This window comes from Epinephelus fuscoguttatus, linkage group LG5, assembly GCF_011397635.1.
Source record: "Epinephelus fuscoguttatus linkage group LG5, E.fuscoguttatus.final_Chr_v1".
NCBI lineage: Eukaryota > Metazoa > Chordata > Actinopteri > Perciformes > Serranidae > Epinephelus > Epinephelus fuscoguttatus.
The window spans coordinates 45,307,113-45,328,099 of record NC_064756.1 but is presented as its reverse complement, the minus strand read 5'-3'; the positions used below and the strand labels follow the sequence as shown (position 1 = coordinate 45,328,099).

The 20,987-nt window shown below is 39.6% G+C and overlaps 1 protein-coding gene across 7 annotated transcripts in view; it reads left to right on the top strand.

Annotated features, from left to right (window-relative positions):
• Positions 1-20,987, top strand: part of bcas3 (BCAS3 microtubule associated cell migration factor) — a 937,438-nt gene that overhangs the window by 268,809 nt on the left and 647,642 nt on the right. For all 7 annotated transcript variants that reach the window (XR_007449398.1, XM_049576752.1, XM_049576750.1 and 4 more), the window contains exon 15: positions 3,446-3,782. Coding sequence is in view for 6 of the 7 variants with exons in the window: in XM_049576752.1 (XP_049432709.1) it covers positions 3,446-3,782 (337 nt within the window). In the remaining variant the exon portion in view is untranslated. The remainder of the gene's footprint in view (positions 1-3,445; positions 3,783-20,987) is intronic.

The window sequence follows — 20,987 nt, the reverse complement described above, 5'->3', positions numbered from 1 at the left end:
CTAAGCTGCCAGGACACTATTGTATTCCTAGTAATTCTTTCTTTCTTTCTTCCGAGGAAGTCATACTTCCCAAGGGCGAAAACTCACCAAACTTTACAGAAATGTCCAGCCCCATGCCAGATTTACTTAATTCCAAGGACATGTCAATATTCCTCCTGGGGGGGGGGGGCAATAAGCGTTTAAATTTAAAAAATCTTTAAACATACCTACAAAATCAACAGTACATGCTACAGTTTTGAAACTTTCACCAAACTGTAGCCCCCAATACTGCTTAAGCCTACAGTGCATCAAAATGTTTGACTGTAAACAGTACTGTAAACATATACTATCAAATTCTTGCTAAATACATTTTCAATCTTCCTGAAAAAAATTGAGAATATTTTGGAGTCATGGTTGATGAAGTTTGGCAAATATCAGAATTTTATCTCAAAAACTGAATTTTTGAGAACATTTTGAATTCTGCTCTCATGGGAACAACTGGAGTCAATGTAAGAGTGGCATTTTTAAACATCAGATTTTCTCTGATGAAGCAAAACACTTAGAGTTAAAAACAAATCACCAACATTTCCATGCTGTCATGATGCAATTTATGTATTATCAGATTTTTGTTCAGGTAACAGAATTTCTGACATTTTGACCATTTTTGAAATCTGCCTTGACAACAGCTGCCCGGACAGTGACTCCCTGAGTCGACAAAAAAAGGTCTCGCTTCCAGCCAATTCGCTCAGTGAGTTAGGAGCTGGTTCTTGGTGTCAGGGGTTGTGGGTTCAAGACCCAGCAAGGGTGATGATGATGATGACAGATCAAAATGTCAGATGTCCCCAACATGAAACACAAGACAATTGTCCTGATGGTGGCATCACAGCAAGCCTCTAAATTAAATAAAAACAAATAGCTTGGACCGGACCATGGGCGAAAGCTAACCAAATTTTGCACAAAGGTCCAGTCTCATGCCAGATTACCTCAGCTGTAAACCCAAGCACAGCAACCCTACAGCAAGCATCTAAAGTTCAAAACATTGAAAATTCATAACAAATCAACCTGCTAGAACTTCACACTTTGATCAAACTGTAGCCCCAATACTAAAGAAACTTTTGTACATTTAAACCTATTAAAAATTATGAAGTCCATCACTCTGTTTTTTTAAAAACTGTAAAACTTATAAAAACCTATCTCCTCCCACAATTTTTGCCTACAGTGCATGAAAATGTTTGACTGTGAACACTACTGTAAACATATACCTGCAAATTGATAAATATATCTTCAATGTTCATGAAAAAATTTAACATTTTTTTTTTAGGTTAGGTTTACTCTGTGTACTTACTACCTTAAAATCAATCCGTTAAGAATAATTACAAAACTATGCAAGCATTAATTTAGGACTTTTGAACGCTTAGGCCTACCTTCCAACATTAACCTCCACTCCAGCAACTTCAGACAGGAAAGGATGGAAAGCAGCTCCTCCCAAGCCGACACCCGCGGCTGAATCACCAACAAGGGAAACCGAGATGTTCCAACTGCCTCGAGTCTTTCGCGGGACCTCCCCGCGACAGTCTCCCACTCCCGTTTCTCATCGAGATTCCCCGTCCACCAACCGAGCCTCTTTGGGCCAAGTGGTTTTGAGGTGTTTAAAGATAGTGTGTCAATCTAATAAAGGCTCCTTACACTTACAACCAACACTAAATAGTTTTTCAATTCAGTGATATAATACGTGAAATGATTATGCATTGCTACCTGACCATATTCTTCCACTTCCAGCTTGTCTGCAACCTGTGCACACACTCAAAGCTTCCATACATATTTGTGAAGTACATGCTTGCAGCAGAAACCTTTTTTCTGACCCAGCAACAAGAAATATTATTTTCTGATTGGCTGATAGCTCGCTAATTCAAGACAGCTGTATGGATGGATTAAGCAGAAAAACCTGTCTTGCTTGCCCCGATATCACTGCTTTAATTGTCTTCTTCTTCTGAGGAACTCATACTTCCCATGGGTGAAAACTCACCAAACTTTGCACAAAGGTCCAGTCCCATGCCAGATTACCTCAGCTGTAAACTCAAGCCAATTGAAGAAACTTTTGTACATTTAAACCTATTAAAATTATGAAGTACATCACTCAGTTTTTTTTTTCAAAAACTGTAAAACTTGTTAAACATATTTCCTCTCTCCTCCTTTGATTTAAAAATTGAAAAAAAAAATTGAGCCTCAAAAACTGAATTTTTCACAGCATTTTAAATTTTTCTTTCATGTGAACAATTAGAGTCAATGCAATAATGACATAGCTAAACATCAGTTATTCACTTATGGAGCAAATCAATCACTTTTAAAAACAAATTACCAACATCTCCATGCTGCAATATGTGTATTTTCAGATTTTTGTCTTGATAACTGAATTTTTTACAGTGGTTTCAAATCTGCCTGCACAACAGTGAATGGCTTACTCAATTTGTGAAGCCACTGTTGTATTGCCACTTGCCAATTAGCTCAGAGCAATAGATGACAGTCTTTGGTTCCAGAAGTTGTGGGTTCAAGCCTCAAGTGGTCCAAAATGAACATCAACTGTCAACTGTCTTGTCTTCCTATTCTCCTGTTTGTTGCTCAGAAATTGCCTAAATTTGCCAAAAATAGCCTGGACCCGACCCATCGCTGCGCAGCAGCTATAATACTGTTATTGATATTTCATTGCTTTTTGAAGGCTTTGACCAATGAACTGCAGAGGGGTGTGGCTCAGCACATAACTCCACAACTTTTTGGTCAATCATCACAAACCTTTCAAGCAATGTCTTAAAAGGTACCAGGAACATATCCTGAGAGTTTCATTCAAGTTGACCTCTAGGGGGCACCACTAATGCAAAAAACGGACTTGGGATAATACAAATCAGACTCGAAATCAGAATAGTATAGTATGTTAAATAATAATAATGAACCACGTGTGTTAAATTATTTTGAAATCGGTCAATAGGGGGCGCCACAAGTTCCAAACAAGTGCAATGGTCTTTGCCAAAATTTGGCCATAAATCACTGAGGGTTTGTTCAAACATCAATAAACTCCGTGGACTTTTTTAATTAAGCCATTAAAGCATGTCTCCAAAATGTTTCTGCAGTTGACTAATAGGAAGTGACAGAGTTTCCAAAGAAGAGCGTGGCTTGGTAGAGATTTGGACATAAGTGAATGAGCATCTGTGATTGTCATAAAACTTGTTGTTTATCTTTAACACAGGTGTCCTGAGCTGGCAAAGGTCTTGATCCTACCCAGTTTTCAACTTCCATGCTGGTGTGAACCTGGAATTGCCGCTTGCAACTATTTTTTAATAATAATGATGATGACAATAATAGTCATAATAATAATAATAATAATTCATTTGTTCTGCACATTCTCTGTCTCATCTTCCTACTTTCCCCACCCTCTTTCCCCTCCTTCTGTACCTGTTCTGTCTCTGTCCAGGTCCAGGACATGTGTTTCAGTCAGGACAGTCGCTGGGTAGCCATCAGCACTCTCCGCGGCACGACCCATGTATTTCCCGTCAACCCCTATGGTGGTGCACCATGTGCTCGCACGCACATGTCCCCACGGGTGGTCAACCGGATGTCTCGCTTCCAGAAGAGTGCTGGCCTGGAGGAGATTGAACAGGAACTAAACAGGGTGGCTGCATTAGGAGGAGGAGCTGGTACAGGAGGCACAGGAGGGGGTGGCTGCATCCTAGGCGGAGGAGGTGGCATCGGGGGCCGCTGTAGCCCCATTCCTGGCCTGTCCAGCAGTCCCTCAGGGTCTCCACTGCACGGTGAGGAGCTTGGAGGGAGGACAAGGGATGATGCTGATGATGTTGCCTGTTTGCATGTCCAGGACGGCATCTCAGGGGAGGTTATCCGGAGTTAACAGTGTCATAATATGACATGTTAACAATTAATAGAATGCTTAAGAAACTAAGTTTTTGCGTTTGTCAGTACATTTTGTTTTTGATGTTTTTTAAAAGATTTTTTTGGGGGCATTTTTACCTTTAATGCACAGGGCGGGTAGGTATGAACGGGGGAGAGAGAGAGGGGATGACAAGTAGGAAAGGGCCACAAGCTGGATTCGAACCGGGGCCGCTGCAGCAACAGCCTTGTACATGGGGCGCCTGCTTTACCACTAAGCCACCGACACCCCAGTGCATTTTGTTTTTAATCCAAGAGATGGATTAATAATTGTGATTGATAACTGTTCATGATCTTGATATGAGGCAAAATACTCAACAAATATATTTATTTTGCCATCTTATTAGAGCTTAGAAGAATAGTTTAATTCTTTTTTTTATAACACATTTGATGTATTGTAGTCACTGTATTGAGTTTTGAGTGGTCAGATAGCCTTTTAGTGCTATTTATAAGCTTTTGGGCCTCGATATTACTGGCCTTCAACCTGGCTGTTAGCCATCTTTGAATGTAGTAGAATATGCTGTATCCTTATTTAGGCTGGAGATCCAAAGATGTCCATAGTAGATTCCAAGTAAATAGAGCAGTAGTAGTAGCCATCTCCAGGGCCACATCTTGTTGTCACACACACACACACACACACACACACACACACACACACACACACACACAGACTCGCAACATAAAAACAAAACCAGCTGTCACGACTTTGTCACAGCTGGTAATCAAAACAAGCTCACAGATACTCAGTTACCAAATTCCTGACTCATAAAGTTATCATTACAAATGTGCTAGAAAACACTTGACTTCTGACACACTCAGCAGACACAGAGAGTCAGCTTTCATTTGGAGCAGTGTCTCTGGCCACCTGATAAAGAAACTTCAATACTCACTCTTGTTTTAGTTCATTTTTGAACTGAGAAAAGTGTCTTGCTCTTTATCTGTTAGATGTAAATCAGGTTGATAAGAGCCGAGCCATACAGTGAATGTGCTGTACAACCAAAACAATAAGCCAAATGAGCAGAGAAGAGGCTAAAAATTTCTGTAGAGCGGCAGAATTTTTAACACATTAGGTAATAGAATTTGCCTCAGGCCAGCTACATCTCAGTAGCTCTTTTCCAGGGACTGTGATCTGTCTGCCACAACCTTGTCTACCCTGTTTGTCAAACAGCAGTGCAAGCTGCTCACACTGTCTGTGTGTCCCTAGTTGACATATATAAACACTGATAACACACACACATTGTGTGTCAGCTACACCGCTTGAGCCCAGAAGTATTGGTGTGAAATATCACAGTTCTCATTAGTTATGGATTTCCAAGAATATTCCTGACCTTTGATAGGTGAACTGCAGCCAGAGCAAGGTCAAGAAATTGATCAACACTTCAGAGAACCATATGCCTGAGAATTCACCAGTATAGTGATATTCTGTGGGAAGTGTACCCCACCATGACATCAAATATGTCAGTCCACTCAAGCTTGGTTACTAGTTAAACAGTTAGTTTAATGTCCTGTCTTGGGTCTGTGTTCTAGTCTAGTCTACTCTAGTCAGTCTAATACCTGACTGGAAAAAGCCCACTCAAAACATGTGCTCTCTCATAATCACCAGTGTGTGTAAACTGCGAGTGAAAACTGTCAAGTGCAGGAAAAGTACCATGTAGTATTGCTCGTTTCGATGGCGACTGTTATTTGGTAGCACATTCTGAATTTGCCAGTGACGATGGATTTGTTCAGGTTGACAGCATTTTGGATCATGTTTGACTGGAGCCCTTTCAGTACCATCTGTATGTCTTTTATATCTGTCATTGTTGTAAGCCATTATGGGCAATATTGAATTGACTGGATTTTTGTGTGAGCGTGATTAGTATCACAATTTGTCAGGTACTTAATCCACTAGATGGTTATTTTTCTGTGAACACACACACACAGACACACACACACACACACACACACACACATATATATATATATATATATATATATATAGACATATGTACAGTACAGGCAAAAAGTTTGGACACACCTTCTCATTCAATGCGTTTTCTTTATTTTCATGACTATTTACATTGTAGATTCTCACTGAAGGCATCAAAACTATGAATGAACACATGTGGAGTTATGTACTTAACAAAAAAAGGTGAAATAACTGAAAACATGTTTTATATTCTAGTTTCTTCAAAATAGCCACCCTTTGCTCTGATTACTGCTTTGCACACTCTTGGCATTCTCTCCATGAGCTTCAAGAGGTAGTCACCTGAAATGGTTTCCACTTCACAGGTGTGCCTTATCAGGGTTAATTAGTGGAATTTCTTGCTTTATCAATGGGGTTGGGACCATCAGTTGTGTTGTGCAGAAGTCAGGTTAATACACAGCCGACAGCCCTATTGCACAACTGTTAAAATTCATATTATGGCAAGAACCAATCAGCTAACTAAAGAAAAACGAGTGGCCATCATTACTTTAAGAAATGAAGGTCAGTCAGTCCGGAAAATTGCAAAAACTTGAAATGTGTCCCCAAGTGGAGTCGCAAAACCATCAAGCGCTACAACGAAACTGGCACACGTGAGGACCGACCAGGAAAGGAAGACCAAGAGTCACCTCTGCTTCTGAGGATAAGTTCATCCGAGTCACCAGCCTCAGAAATCGCAAGTTAACAGCAGCTCAGATCAGAGACCAGATGAATGCCACACAGAGTTCTAGCAGCAGACCCATCTCTAGAACAACTGTTAAGAGGAGACTGCGAATCAGGCCTTCATGGTCAAATAGCTGCTAGGAAACCACTGCTAAGGAGAGGCAACAAGCAGAAGAGATTTGTTTGGGCCAAGAAACACAAGGAATGGACATTAGACCAGTGGAAATCTGTGCTTTGGTCTGATGAGTCCAAATTTGAGATCTTTGGTTCCAACCGCCGTGTCTTTGTGAGACGCAGAAAAGGTGAACGGATGGATTCCACATGCCTGGTTCCCACTGTGAAGCATGGAGGAGGAGGTGTGATGGTGTGGGGGTGTTTTGCTGGTGACACTGTTGGGGATTTATTCAAAAAATTGAAGGCACTGAAACAGCATAGCTACCACAGCATCCTGCAGCGACATGCCATCCCATCCGGTTTGCGTTTAGTTGGACGATCATTTATTTTTCAACAGGACAATGACCCCAAACACACCTCCAGGCTGTGTAAGGGCTATTTGACCAAGAAGGAGAGTGATGGAGTGCTGCGGCAGATGACCTGGCCTCCACAGTCACCGGACCTGAACCCAATCGAGATGGTTTGGGGTGAGCTGGACCGCAGAGTGAAGGCAAAGGGGCCAACAAGTGCTAAACACCTCTGGGAACTCCTTCAAGACTGTTGGAAAACCATTTCAGGTGACTACCTCTTGAAGCTCATGGAGAGAATGCCAAGAGTGTGCAAAGCAGTAATCAGAGCAAAGGGTGGCTATTTTGAAGAAACTAGAATATAAAACATGTTTTCAGTTATTTCACCTTTTTTGTTAAGTACATAACTCCACATGTGTTCATTCATAGTTTTGATGCCTTCAGTGAGAATCTACAATGTAAATAGTCATGAAAATAAAGAAAACGCATTGAATGAGAAGGTGTGTCCAAACTTTTGGCCTGTACTGTGTATATATATATATATATATATATATATATATATATATATTTACAATATACATATATGCGTGTTAAAGATGCAGTAGGTAGAAAGCCTGAAAACAGTTGATTTTTGAGTCTCATCTGAGTTAGGTTTCGTTTGTCTTTGCCCTGAGCCCCTCCTACCAGACGAGCATGCGAGTATTTTATCCTACTTGGTTGTATTTCTCCCTCTCTGGGAGCCTCGGCTCTCCCTCACCACACAGCAGCCCTCCCCATCCCTCCCTCGCGGTCCCGCACATACTCCCGAGCCCCACTCTCCCTCACCGTGCAGCAGCCCGCCCCATCCCTCCCTCGTGGCCCCGCACATATACCCCGAGGCTCGGCTCTCGCTCTCCGTGGAGAGCCCTTGGCTCCGCTCCCACGGCCAACCCTCACGCCCTCCGGCCGGGCCCGGCCTCACCTTATCCTTCCCCTCCCTCCAGGGCTCCGGGGAACTGAGTTCTGTCTTCCTTTTTTTGGGTTTAGCCGTGTAGGCAGTTGTAGCCAATGCTGGAATAGTTATTTTACCTGGTGCACTGTTTGCCATTGCCACTTGCTCTCCCCTTCTGCCGGCGGCACAGGAATGCGCATATGCAGTAGAACAGCCAGTAGGAACGCAGTGCTCTGAGCTGACCTTTGATTGGTTGATGCACATCGGCACGATATAGAGCCATGGTGAGGTGCAGAAACCTATTGTTTGTCTCAGACCACTTGATTTACATTATGCTTAGAGGATATTATAAATTTTTTACTCAGTTATACCAAAACAATGTTGCCTACTGGAACTTTAAGGATGGTTATATATATATATATATATATATATATATACACACACACACACACACACACACACACACACACAGGCTTGCATGATTGCTTCCTCTCTTCATCATGTTTTCCTTGTCTAGATTCAGACCCCTTTGTAATCCCTGCACTAAAATACGCACACACACTCTCTCTCACACACACACACACACACACACACACACACACACACACACACACACACACACACACACACACACACACACAAATAGACCATCAAAAATGGATGTCTGACATTGGAGAGTCATCGCTCTGCTACAATGAGAGACAGAGAGGGACAGAAACATCAAAGTGGGGTAGGAGGTGAAAGTGAATGAACAAAGTAATGAGGTGCAATTGAGGAGAATGAAAGAGAGGTAGAACAGGGGAAATAAAGGAGGAGCATTGCAGAGAGGGAGAGAAAGATACATTTGTAGTAGCAGCAGCGCTGAAAGCTAGGGTCTTGGAGAGCATGGTCATAAATCACACTTTAGTTTCAAAACAGAGCATTAGGGCTACCTGTCAACAATTAGTCCTCACAGTGATACCTTATTGAGTGTGTGTGTGTGTGCATGTGTACATTTGAAGAAGATAAACTATCTACATCTGCTATCATTTTCTTCTTCTTCATCAGAATTCTTTAATGTTGAAATAATGATTGATATCTGGATGTTGCAATAGGTGCATAATTAATAGAATTATTAACTTCAGTGAGTGCATAAGGTCAACAAGACACTGTTCCCACTTTAGATCCAGTAGCTACAAAGATGCATTATGAGCTGTTAATAAGTGCATATTAATAGTTTATTAACCTTTATACAACACTGTCACAGCATTTATTAACCATAATATGGTATTTATATTAACTTCTTATAGTCTCATTAATGTTAATAAACACCTTATTAATTTCATTTTATAAGGTCTTATAGTGTCTATAAACCAGTAATAAATGTAGTTAATATTCTATAATTAACCCTTATAAATTATGATTAATGTAAATATACATCTTATTAATATTTAGTGTCGGTTTATAAACTGTTACCAAAGTTTCTATTAAGTGCTTATAATGCTCCTATAAGCAATAATGACTCGGTCAGTTGTGCTGTCATAAACACTTAGTCTAGTCTTATTAATGTTAATGAGCATATTGTCTTATAAGACCATATAATATGCTCATTAACTGTTAATTTGTGCTTATTAAGCATTAATTAGCGCCTATTACAGTACCTTAGTCAACAAGAAATTAGTCGGTTTCACACTGCTTTCTTAACACAAAGCTCCTCAATGTGTGATCTACGAGTGAGTCATTTTTCTTTTCTTTGTGTTCCTATGGTGTAACAATTTATATAGTTTCTAGCACTTTGTAAGTTCAAAATGTTAATGATGTACTATGCAGTTTTATTTCTGTCTGGTGCATATATGCGGTTTTTCTGGGAGAATTTCAGTGATAATAAATTAGACCTTTCACACAAGCTCCTGCACCAAAAGAAGACTGTCATCATCATAATCATCAAGAGCAAGCATATAATCCCATGGTGCAAACCATAAAGTGCCAAAAAGTGCATGTTGCAGGTCATTATCAGTTCACCAGTGAGATCTCTGTGGGCCAAGATCATGTAGCCTACATCAGGTCTCTGTGTGTCTGTCATTTTATGGATATTTGCTCCAAGACATCCTGCTGTATTTAAATTTAGAAATCCATCCCCCTCCACCACTACCGCTGCCACCAGCATTGATAAAAACTCTTAATTTGTGCAATTTTCACATGCAAACACACTGAGTCACATCTGCTTTTTTGTCTGATTTCCGTCTGTTTTTGCAAGCCGGGTGTGAATTTTGGGCAGTGAAGGCAGTTTTTATAGGCTGGCAGAAAGCAGCAGGGTGAGGCAAGCCGGGGCAGGGCCACCTAGCCACAACAGCTGCTCTGTGATTGTCGCCAGCGTGGACAACGTTGATTTTTGGGAAGGAACTGTAGAAAAGTACACATCCGTCTTAAAGCTGCCGGCCCAGGCCACCGGCAAGACTAAAAATAGAGGCTGCAATTGGCCGTTACTGTTAAAATCTGGAATGGCTATTTACGTCCCTGAATGCAGTATAACCCCCCCCCCCTTTTTTTTTTTTTTAACCAAAGCCTTTCCTCTGTGTGATCGATGTATTGTCATTTGAGGCAATGACCTATAATGTGACCATCCCACACTGTAAAACGTGGTTTGTCTGCGCCCCAGCACATACAAGGCTTGATTAGTAAGTGCAGTTTCTCTGCACAGGGCAGAGGTTATTGAGGCTTATGGCAGCCACTGCAGAGTTTTATTATTCAGATGTTTTTTTAGATCCAACCACAGTTTTTGATCACTCTAAAAACAACATGATCACAATAGTTTTAAAACCATCATTGATTTTTTTCATTTGATCTGTGTTCATATTTCTTTGTGAAGTGTTGTACTTTGCCCTCTAGTGCAGTAGATGGAGATGTGGCTGTTATCTACTGATAAGGGGTCAGTTTTTCTACTTTCAGAATGAAATTCATGAAACTGGTCCGCTTTCCCCTTTTCTGCGACACTCTCATGACAGTTATGACCTGGTGTGCATTTTTTAACATGCGTGGGTGCCTTTTGTGTGTATACATAGCTCTGGTCGTACACTTTCCAACCATAAAACATCAACACGAGGCTATTAGTCAGTGCAACAGATTTGTTTCCTCACCGAGCAGAAGCCATGGTGGTCCGATCACTGGGCCATCTGGGCCCTGGCGCTGGTTCACAGAGAAAGGGGGAGGCAAAAACAAGGTGTGACGGGAAACTGTTAATTCACTTGTTGATAAAGGGATACTTCCTTTCTGCTATTAGAGGCTGACGGCTTGCTTATTTGGGTTTGGACTTTTGTTTTATCTCGCCTCCCTGCTCCTCCAGTGCTCCCCTTCATCAGTCATCGTCCTGTGGTGAAAAAACACCAACTCTCTGCTGAGGTCGATGCCAAGGAAACATTACCTCATAACTGCTGGTGTGTAACATGTATGAATGTGACCTTACTGTGACCCTGCTTTTGACAGTATTGGTACTTTAAGTTAAACAGTTACAGACAAAAGTTGAATATGTCAAAAGCTCTGTTTCACACAGATAGTAGATGGATTTAACAGAGAAAGTTAGCATGTTAAAATGTGTAAACAGTATGAAACAGTAAGATAGATGACTTTTCCAGATTCCAGTCATCATGATGAGCTGTCTGACTTGGATCAGTGTACAGCCTGAGACTGAGCTATCCAGCATTCAAAAAGCTACCGCAGGCCCACATGTTTATCATGGTTTTCTTTACTTTAACGTTGCTCTTTAATTTAAACTTTTTTCTTACTTCTACATCCCATTATAGTTGCTTTGATGTTGCTACTGTAGCCTCATCCAGGTAGCCACAGCATGGTCAGCAATGACACAACCCCCAACCCAAAACTGAAATGGGCAATAAGAAAAAAAATCAAACAATCAAATTGAGGAAGCTCACGTGATACAATCTGAATGTCTTTTTCTGGCTGATCCAGAAACTTAAATATCTACTCCATTATGTTGATGCAAAGATTATTGAAAATTACAGTATTACATTTAAGTATTCCCTCTCATTAATTTGAAACAACAGCCAAATACAACCACATATATTGTTGTCATGTTTTTGTATTGGCACTCTGTAGGCATTCACACAGTTGGTACAGTTTTCTAAAAAGTAAAGGCAGAACAACAGAACACACAAGTATTCAAGTTTCCAGATGTAGCTTTGAATTTCTCTTGTGACAATACATTCCATTGTTTCTATCCATAGTTCAATAATTCCATCTTCACATCTGTAAAACAAAGTAATTGTTCTCGTGCTCAGGTAAAATATCTTTTGCTGGTTAAATGGAAGATTTGCATTTTTATTCAACATCAGATCATTAAAATGACATTTCAGAGTGAGAATACAAACATTGTCAGGTTGTCCCCAGCTAAACAAAGTCAGTAGTTTGTCCAAATTTGTGCTGTGTATAGCTCAGCTCAGAAGAGATCATATTGAGTAAAGGCAGAGGGGTTGGAGTGACTGCCTCTCTTTAACCTTGTCCTTCGTCTGGCACTCCTGCCTGATGGATTTCAGACTGTATTTCACTGGCAACATTGCTTTCTTTTCTTAATCTGTGGACAACTGTGTTGTGGTCTTGCATCTCGGTGGGATGCTCCAAAATCATTAATCATCTAAATCATTAATAATGAAGAATATATAAACAATAAGTCATGGACTTTTACATTAAAGCTTGGCAGCAGTTTTTAGTACTGTGTTTTAGTACTGCAGTTGTCCTCTGTGTGGCGCTGTGTGGTCAGGTTTCCCAGCAGTTTGGAGAGGGAGGAGCAGAGCAGCCAGGCCGCACAAACAGAGAGGAAAGGACTTGAAAAGCTTGAGTTGTGCTGCAAGGGTTTTGCTCTGATACAAATCTAACAACAAAGAAAGTGCAGGTTGATTTCTCTGGCTTTTTTAAATGAATGGTCACTTCCTCCAGCTAAAACAACTTGCAGCTCTCCTTTGGATTTAGTTTTTGGAAGAGGCAGTCTGAACATGTTGCTGTTGAATGTAGAGACCTCTTAGTTGTACTCCTTTTCTTTTTGCCATTTTATTTCCTCCTGTTGTTATTGTCTTCAGAAGATGGTGGAGGAGGGTTTTTTTTTCTTTAGATGTCATATTTTACATTTTTTAAACTACTGTCAAAATGAAGATTTTTTTTTTTTTTTTTTTTTTCTGAGCAGTGTTTGGCTCTTATAAGTCATAAACCTTATTGGACACATAGAATGCAGCACCACATTTAAATCCTGTATATATGTTAATAATTTCACCTAAAAATTGTTTGCCAGTAGGAAATAGGAAGTAGCAAATAGCAAACAAATAACAAATAACTTTCTAAAAGGAGCAGATGTTCTTTTAAAAGCATTTTCCCGCAACCTGCCATACAGTCAAGAGGATTAGGCTTTGTACATTACTCGGTACATTTGATTTAACAGTTGTGTGCCATCAAAGGTAAGCTCATGTTAGCGGCTTGTATTTGTTGCAGGCTCCATCGGCAGGCTTCTCCCTGTGGTCGGCAGAGGAGCCAGAGCCCAGCTCGGCATGAGTCAATAAATGGAAAGCTCAGCGCAAAACCACACTGCAATCGAACAAGCTGTTTACTCTGAAAATTAGCCTTCCCCTGTACTTTTAGGGCTTTTAAAGTGACCAAAAATACACAGTGCGAGGAATATGTATCTTGGCCAGCATTTGGACTCCGCTGGAGACCTCTGTCCTTTTTATACAAACTCTAATAACTCAATCTCCACAACCACTAAACCGTCTTATCACTGGGTGCCTGCCACTGCACTCATCATTATTTTATTTGCAAAATTGGAAGGTAGAGATAAAGAAATAAAGCCGGCTTGCCATTACCCACAGAAGGCACTTGTGGCCTCCAGCTTATTGCCTAGCATGTAAATAGTGCATGCTCTGAAAATCCAAAGCCTTCCATTGTCACTGGATCAATAGGTTTTACATCCCACCTTTGTTCCACTGCACTGTGTGGATTTTTTTTTAACTCTTATTTAAGTTCAGTTTTTTGTGTTCTTGAACCTGAGGCCAGTAGAAGTGTCTGTCTTACACCAGTGTCAGGGCTTAACACGTCTCTTGGCAAGTTATCATATAGCTTGATCTAAATATCACTTTATTTTATACAACTAATACTTAAACCTCAATACAGGTGTGTCATTCTCAGTTGTATTGTCAAAAATATCAATTTTTCAATACATAAAGCTTCTGAATATTTGAAACAGTTTCAATACTCATTTTCCACGGTACTGATACACCGCTACTAGCTGTGCTTTTTCATTCTCTCAGAATGTTCATGTTTCTACAGTTTCTGCTGCTGTCTGCTCCTAACAAAGAAAAGAAAAGTCATTGTTGTCCTGTCAGAAACTTGTTACATTTATCTTTTCAAAAAAATGTAATTTGTATGCCCTCACTTACAATTTTTCCCCATGGTATTGAAAATTGTTTTTAATATTGATATTTTTTAAGGTGTTGTATCAAAGTTAGAGTGTATGGTGACAACACTACCTCAGAAATACAAATTTTATATATTTGTTTGCATTGCAAGGCTGTGAGTACTGATCCAATTCCAATATGCATGACTTGAATATATAACCTTATAGATTTACATTTTAAAAAAGTAAAACTTCTACAATCCTGGAAAAAAAACTTGTCCGTCTTTACTCTTAACTCCTTGTTTACTGGTATCATGGCTAAGTGTTTCTGACATGGCATTCATTAAGAGGTGGATGCTGTCAAAACACAGCTGACTAAATTCGGATCAAAGTGGCCCTGCAGTTTTTACCCATTATTCAAACAGAGCTTCTGTCACAGCTGGGCATAACTGCAGCGTCAATCAATCACCATTAGAGAAGGGTTGTTTTCAAATGGCAAAATCAAATCAGAAGTATACATGTGACCTCAGTGTGTGCGTGCGTGTATGTGTGTGTGTGTGTGTGTGTGTGTGTGTGTGTGTGTGTGTTTGAATGCAGTGTGGAACACAAGAGGTCTTGGGATGGGATGTTTGATAAATTAATTAACATACCAGCCTCATTAAAGAAAATAATGAAGTCAGCAGTAACTGCAGGAGGATCACCATCAGTCACCATTAACATACTATGATTATGAAGGAAATGTTGAACGTTTCAGTTTGACCTCATAATTTTTATCCAGTTGCTTGTAAAGACAATGGGAGATAGCTGTGACAGCAGCTCAGACATCTTATTATCTACTCTCTGTCTCTCTTATTGTTTCCTCCTTCCTTTGGACCGCTGGACTATAAAAGGAGAAGCATTAAGACCCAGACAGAGTGACGGATGCAGCCAGTCTCCTCCTCGCTCAGGAAGAGCACACTCTGATCTGTTTGTTATCTCATATAATGAGGAAGGTCATTTTGATTCAGATGAAAAATACCAAGATTGTCTGTTTTGTAGAAATTACTTGGTACAGGCACTTTGCAATTAATTCCTTGTGTTTTGTTGTGGCCGAAGAAAACTATGATTAAATTCTGTTCCTTTCTTTCTTTCTTTCTTTCTTTCTTTCTTTCTTTCTTTCTTTCTTAAGTCTTACTCTTGCCTCCTTGATGACGGTTCGGTTGTAGACATTGTCTCACTCTAGGTCCTGCCAAATCAAACTAAAATAAATAAACTGCTTGAATTAATCCAAGATTAGACTAAAGAATTGTAGATTATGTTCAACTTCACAGTCATTGCACAGATTAAAGCTACTGAGACAACCAATTGCAGTTTAGCATTTAACCAGAAGTGCAAGGAACAGAGAAGTGCAGAATAATTTACAGAGTATATACATAATGGAAAGTAGTGTATATAATAATATCAAATATGTGAAATAAAAAATAAGGGAAATATATTGATATGCTATACACAATATAAACATAGGCAGGCAGTCCAGATAAAAGTAAAAAAGAAATAGTACAGATGTATACAGGGAATGTTAATAGTGAGAAATGACATTGTCCTGTGGTGAGATTTGACTGGGATTTTCCAGCTTTGAAGAGAATTAATGTCTAAAATTATTGCAGTGCTGAAATGTTTTGTTCCTGTTTTAACCACATAAAGCACTCTTCAACTTTGTTTTGAAAAAGTGCTGTAGAAATAAATAAAAGTAGAAATCAACAACAACTACTACTACAACTACTACTACTTAATATTATTATTTTATTTTATTGTTTTTGTGAAAAAAAAAGCACTTTTGGCATGTAAAAACACAGAATCTCAAAATGCTCAGTACTGGTTCAGTCCTGCCTCACACACTGTACATTGTCTTTACAGGTGTTCAGACATTTATGTCATCACCTATATCAGAATAACAAAACAAATGAAGTCAATGAGAGGAATTTCCATAGACTGCTCTGCTGACTGCTGAAATATTTATTTCATTACAGTCTTTGGTTCTGTCCTGCTTTCATCAGATATAATATAACAAAATTAATAAAGTGAGAATTCTTGAATTCTTGTTTTATCCACGCATTTTGCATACTGCCTTTTTTCAGGCTACAGAATTAAGAAGTATGAGTTAGAAGGAAAGAAAGTTGTTATTGTTTGTTACAGTGTAAAATGATTTATTAATTTAGTTTAATGTAAGATTGTAAGAACATCTTCACGTGCTCCTCTCCTAACAGCCTGGAATCGTTTTTTCTCTTATCATCCACATTTTCTGAATTTGAATTTCTTTGGGTGCACTAATAATAGAATTAGCTTTCACCCTGTTATTCTGTATTTCATGCATTTTATTGTTATTTTCTGATTTCAAAAGTTTAAAGTTCTCACTTAGTCATCTTTACTTTAGAAAAAACAAAGAGTAAAGAACAACACAGAAACCATTGGATGTATCCTGTCTTTCTCCAACTCCAACTGTCTCTTCTCCTCCTGCTCTCCCTAAATTGGTTTGTAAGTGTACGTGCATCTGTGTATCTGGGTGCAAGACAACCCCCCGCCCCCCAACATACACACACTCTTCTACACTCCTCCTCAAACCACCTCACCACCCCCTCCTGCTTTCCCAAACATCCAGTCATTAGCCACAACTGCTCCTTCTCTACTGTGAGGTACTAGCTCCTTGACCCAAATCAGATGGCTACACACACACACACACACACAAAATGTGGAGTGTGGGTGTCATCTGATCCAGTGGAGCTGTCCGACTCCCTCCAGGCTCTTCTTGCTGGTGACTCAGTCTTGTCTGATGAAGCCTTGTAAATACTGACATGCTATAAACTTGGAGATCTGATTTCAGGTTGCTGTTTGTGTGTGCAAGTGTGTGTTTTCAAATTGCGCGTGTTTCTTTCACCTACTAGTTTTCTTCTAATTATGTTTAGCTGTTTGTTGGTAGCATGCGTGTGTTTCCACATGTATACATGCTGTGCTTCTGTATTGCTGTGGTTATTTTTCCTCCCAGTCACTGCTTTTTCTCTTTCATTCCAACACACACTGCTCTGAGCATGATATTTGTTTATTGCCATATACAGCATCTTGTACATATTATATAAAATTCTATGGTATATGTTATATAAAATCTCACTTTCCTTTTTTTTTTTTTTTTTTTTTTTTTTTTTAGCTCTCACACTTAATGATAAAATCAGAGAAATCATGTCCTGGGATTTTTTGTTGCTGTTCCTGTTGTCCGGTGTTTTTTGTTTTTTTTTTGTTTGTTTGTTTTAGCTCCTTGACATGAGAAATGTCAATGAAAATACAAAACGTTCAAAAAAATGTTCCCAAATAGGGCTGTTAATAAAACCTCCCCGTTAGCTTGCGGTTTGGGAGTGGGGGACCGGGCAGGAAGCCATTTTCACACAGGCCAGCCTGACCTCAACTCTTAGCTTTAACTGAAAATAGCAGACAAGCAAGAGCGCCGTACAAAGATAAAAGAGAGGGGGTAAGAGGGAAAAGTGAGGAGATAGGTCCCTCCACCACAACATTACCTGAAAGAGAAAGAAGAGAGGAAGGAGGAGGAGAAAAGACTTGATGGCTTTTCCACCAGTCTTCCGATTCCTTTACAAAACAATAAATCTTGTGAAGTTTATTTTCCTTACAGCATCTGTGTTTTATAAGGGCTCTTTTAATTTGTTTTTACTCTGTCCAGTGGGGGATCCCCGCTCCTTTTTCTTTTTTCTTCCCCCTTTGTGTTCAACCCTTTTTAGTTCATCTCAGTCTCTTCTCCCTTATGTTTTTTTTTTCTCTCTCTCTCCTTCCTCCCCTTGTGGAAGTGAGTGTTTTAATAATGATACTTTGGGGAACTGGATTGTGGAACAGCCCCCCCCCCCCCCCCCATTCTTCTTCCTCTCCCCTGCTTTAATCCCTCCCACCTTTAACATGTCTGGGAAACTTGAACTATCAACAAAAAGGAATGGTGGGAAGTTGGACTGGGAATCAACTGATTCAGGTTTGCTGATATTGGTCAGTTATCAAATAACTATTTTAAGTAGGGGTAGTGACATTTTTAAATGTTGGTATACTTGTGCTTCAGTACCAGAATAGCAAACATTATTGTTTTGTACATTTTGTATTATTGTACATGTTTTAACCCTTAATAACACAAATGCATTTGATCTGAAGAGAACAGAATCTAAGATTCCCTGATTTAAATCAGAAAATATCTGTTCAAAGCAAAAAAAAAAAACCCACACACAAAAAAAAAACAACTTTTCAGACATTTCTGGTTTTATCTATCATTCAAAGTCATGGCTCTTTGACGTTCAAACTTCGCTGTCTGTTGCATAATTGTTCCATAATAATCAGAAGCAGTGTGGATACAGTAGAGTTGCAGTGCTGTGGTGGCAGTTTTGCTGTAGAACAGTGAGGGCTTAAAGAGTAATTCTGGTAAAGGAAGGAGTGTGTTCTCAGTTCTCCCACAATGTCTATTAATAATCGATTTTAAAACCTATTTTAGAGTTGAATCTTTATCTCCGTGGCTGTATTTATAACTGCTGTGCTTCACCCCACTTCTCACTCTTTCAGTTTAATCAAACCCAGTGACCACAGTATAAGTTCCTCATCATATTATCATTCATTACAAGACATAAATGTCAGAGTTTTGATGCCAGACAGCACTGAAGTGTTGTCAAAAATAATACCTCAAGTTAGGACTCTAAAATATGCTCACATGTATGTAAAGCTTTTATGGCAAACTGAGCCAGGCTCATATTCACACATTTATGCATATCTCAAAGGGGCAAACATAAACAAGTCAAATAATTTGACCAATCACCCAGTGATTACTATTGATACTGAAATACTTGATGCTACAGGCATAGTTTGGTATTAAGGCTTGTCACCTAGCCGTAATTTTAGGCAGGTAGTGTCATCCACTGACTGTGTGATGGACAGCATAGCCTGTATTTTAATGTAACATATTTGACCAGTCAAGAATAAATATTAATACTGAGGGATTATTTATGGGAACCATCATCAGGTTATAGGTATTTGACCTACAAAGATCTCTGCACCAGAGTTTTTCTGTCTAGAAAATATTTCAGCAGAAAAATCCTTCCACTGTGAGAGACATTTGCTCAATACCCTCAGAACTTGCAGTTTTGACACTCTGTGTGATTATGTTCATTTCCATTTTGAGTGTGTAGGTTGTTGATATGTTTGTTTATGAAACCCTGTGGTGAAACCTTCCTCACCCAACCTTACACGGCCATTAATTCTTAACAGGAAGTCAGTCAAATATATCAGCTTCAATCTGAAAATATCTTCAAAAGCCAAAGCAAAGTCTAGTCAAAACCACAAAAGTATTCCCTCACTGGGACATGATAACTTTTTTTTTTTTTTTTTTTTTTTGTCTTTCATACTCCGCCTCCTTCTCTTATTCAACCCCTACATCTCACAGCTGCAATATCATCCTCAGGTCCAAGGCCTCTCCTAATTCCCAGAGCATCAGTCAACATGTCACCTGCCTAACCTGCTGCCCTGTAACACTCCCCAACCCAGTTCCTCTCCATTCATGCAAGATTTTTCTTTTCCTTGGACTAAAATATCCTCACTGGCAGAACAATTCAAATAAGACACAGTGTTTTTGTGGACATACACTGTTTTCAGAGCTTGTCCTTTCACAAGTAGGCTCCTCATTGGAGGCCTCCTGCTTGTATTTGATGCAAATTGGATATTAAAAGAGGGGAGAGAAACATGAGATGGCGTGACACAGAGTGGCTGAGGAGAGGGAAAAGGCGCGAAGGATAGAGAGATAGGCTAAATGCGAGAAGAGAATGCAAATGCTGTTGAGACAGGGAGGGATGGATGGATAGCTGGATGGATGGTTAAAGAAGAAAGGGAGATGAGGGTCAGGTGACAGTGTCACTTTTTGGCAGGGTCAGAGTTTTTCTCTGGACGACGGCGTCGGAGCTGGATTTGCATTGATGGATCTTCTTTCCATGGGGATGTCATGTATCAGTGCTTGGGCACATCACGCCCCGGTCATTAATCAAATCATAGCCTTCGTCTAGAGCTATCTGACTGCCAGACACTTCTCATATGTCTACCTCACTTTCTCACTCCGTCTCTCTTTCTCTTTGTAGTAGCCTTGGTTAGAATTTTTCCTCTCTGGCTTTTCTCTGCAATGACTTTGTCTTTCAGTTTTGATTTATTATAATTCATACCTAGATACTTCTGCAATCTTTGAGAACATGCAACAATTTCACAGTTACATTTCAATGGATAATTTAAAAGATGATTTTGATGAAACATTAGTGGTAGTACTGAGAGCAGTAGTTTCTGTTGTACTGCAATAGTAGTGATAGTATTGGTAGTACAGGTAGTACTTATGATGCAGTGGAAATAACAGCAGGTGACAAATATGGCAAATGCTGCTTAATATTCAGACCAGACTTTGTGCTCTGTGGTTTCTGGTGCATCTGGCTCCAAACAGAAGGTAACATCTAAATGTAAATTTCAAATCCTTATATTCCAAATAGATCCAAGAGTGAAAGTGTGAGTACATAAAAATGCAGAAACATGCACACACACTCTTTTCATCAGATTCATATAGTCATGCACACACATGGTACTGTTTTAGGAATTTCAGTCTTTGTAAAATGGTGAACCCATTCACAATTAGCT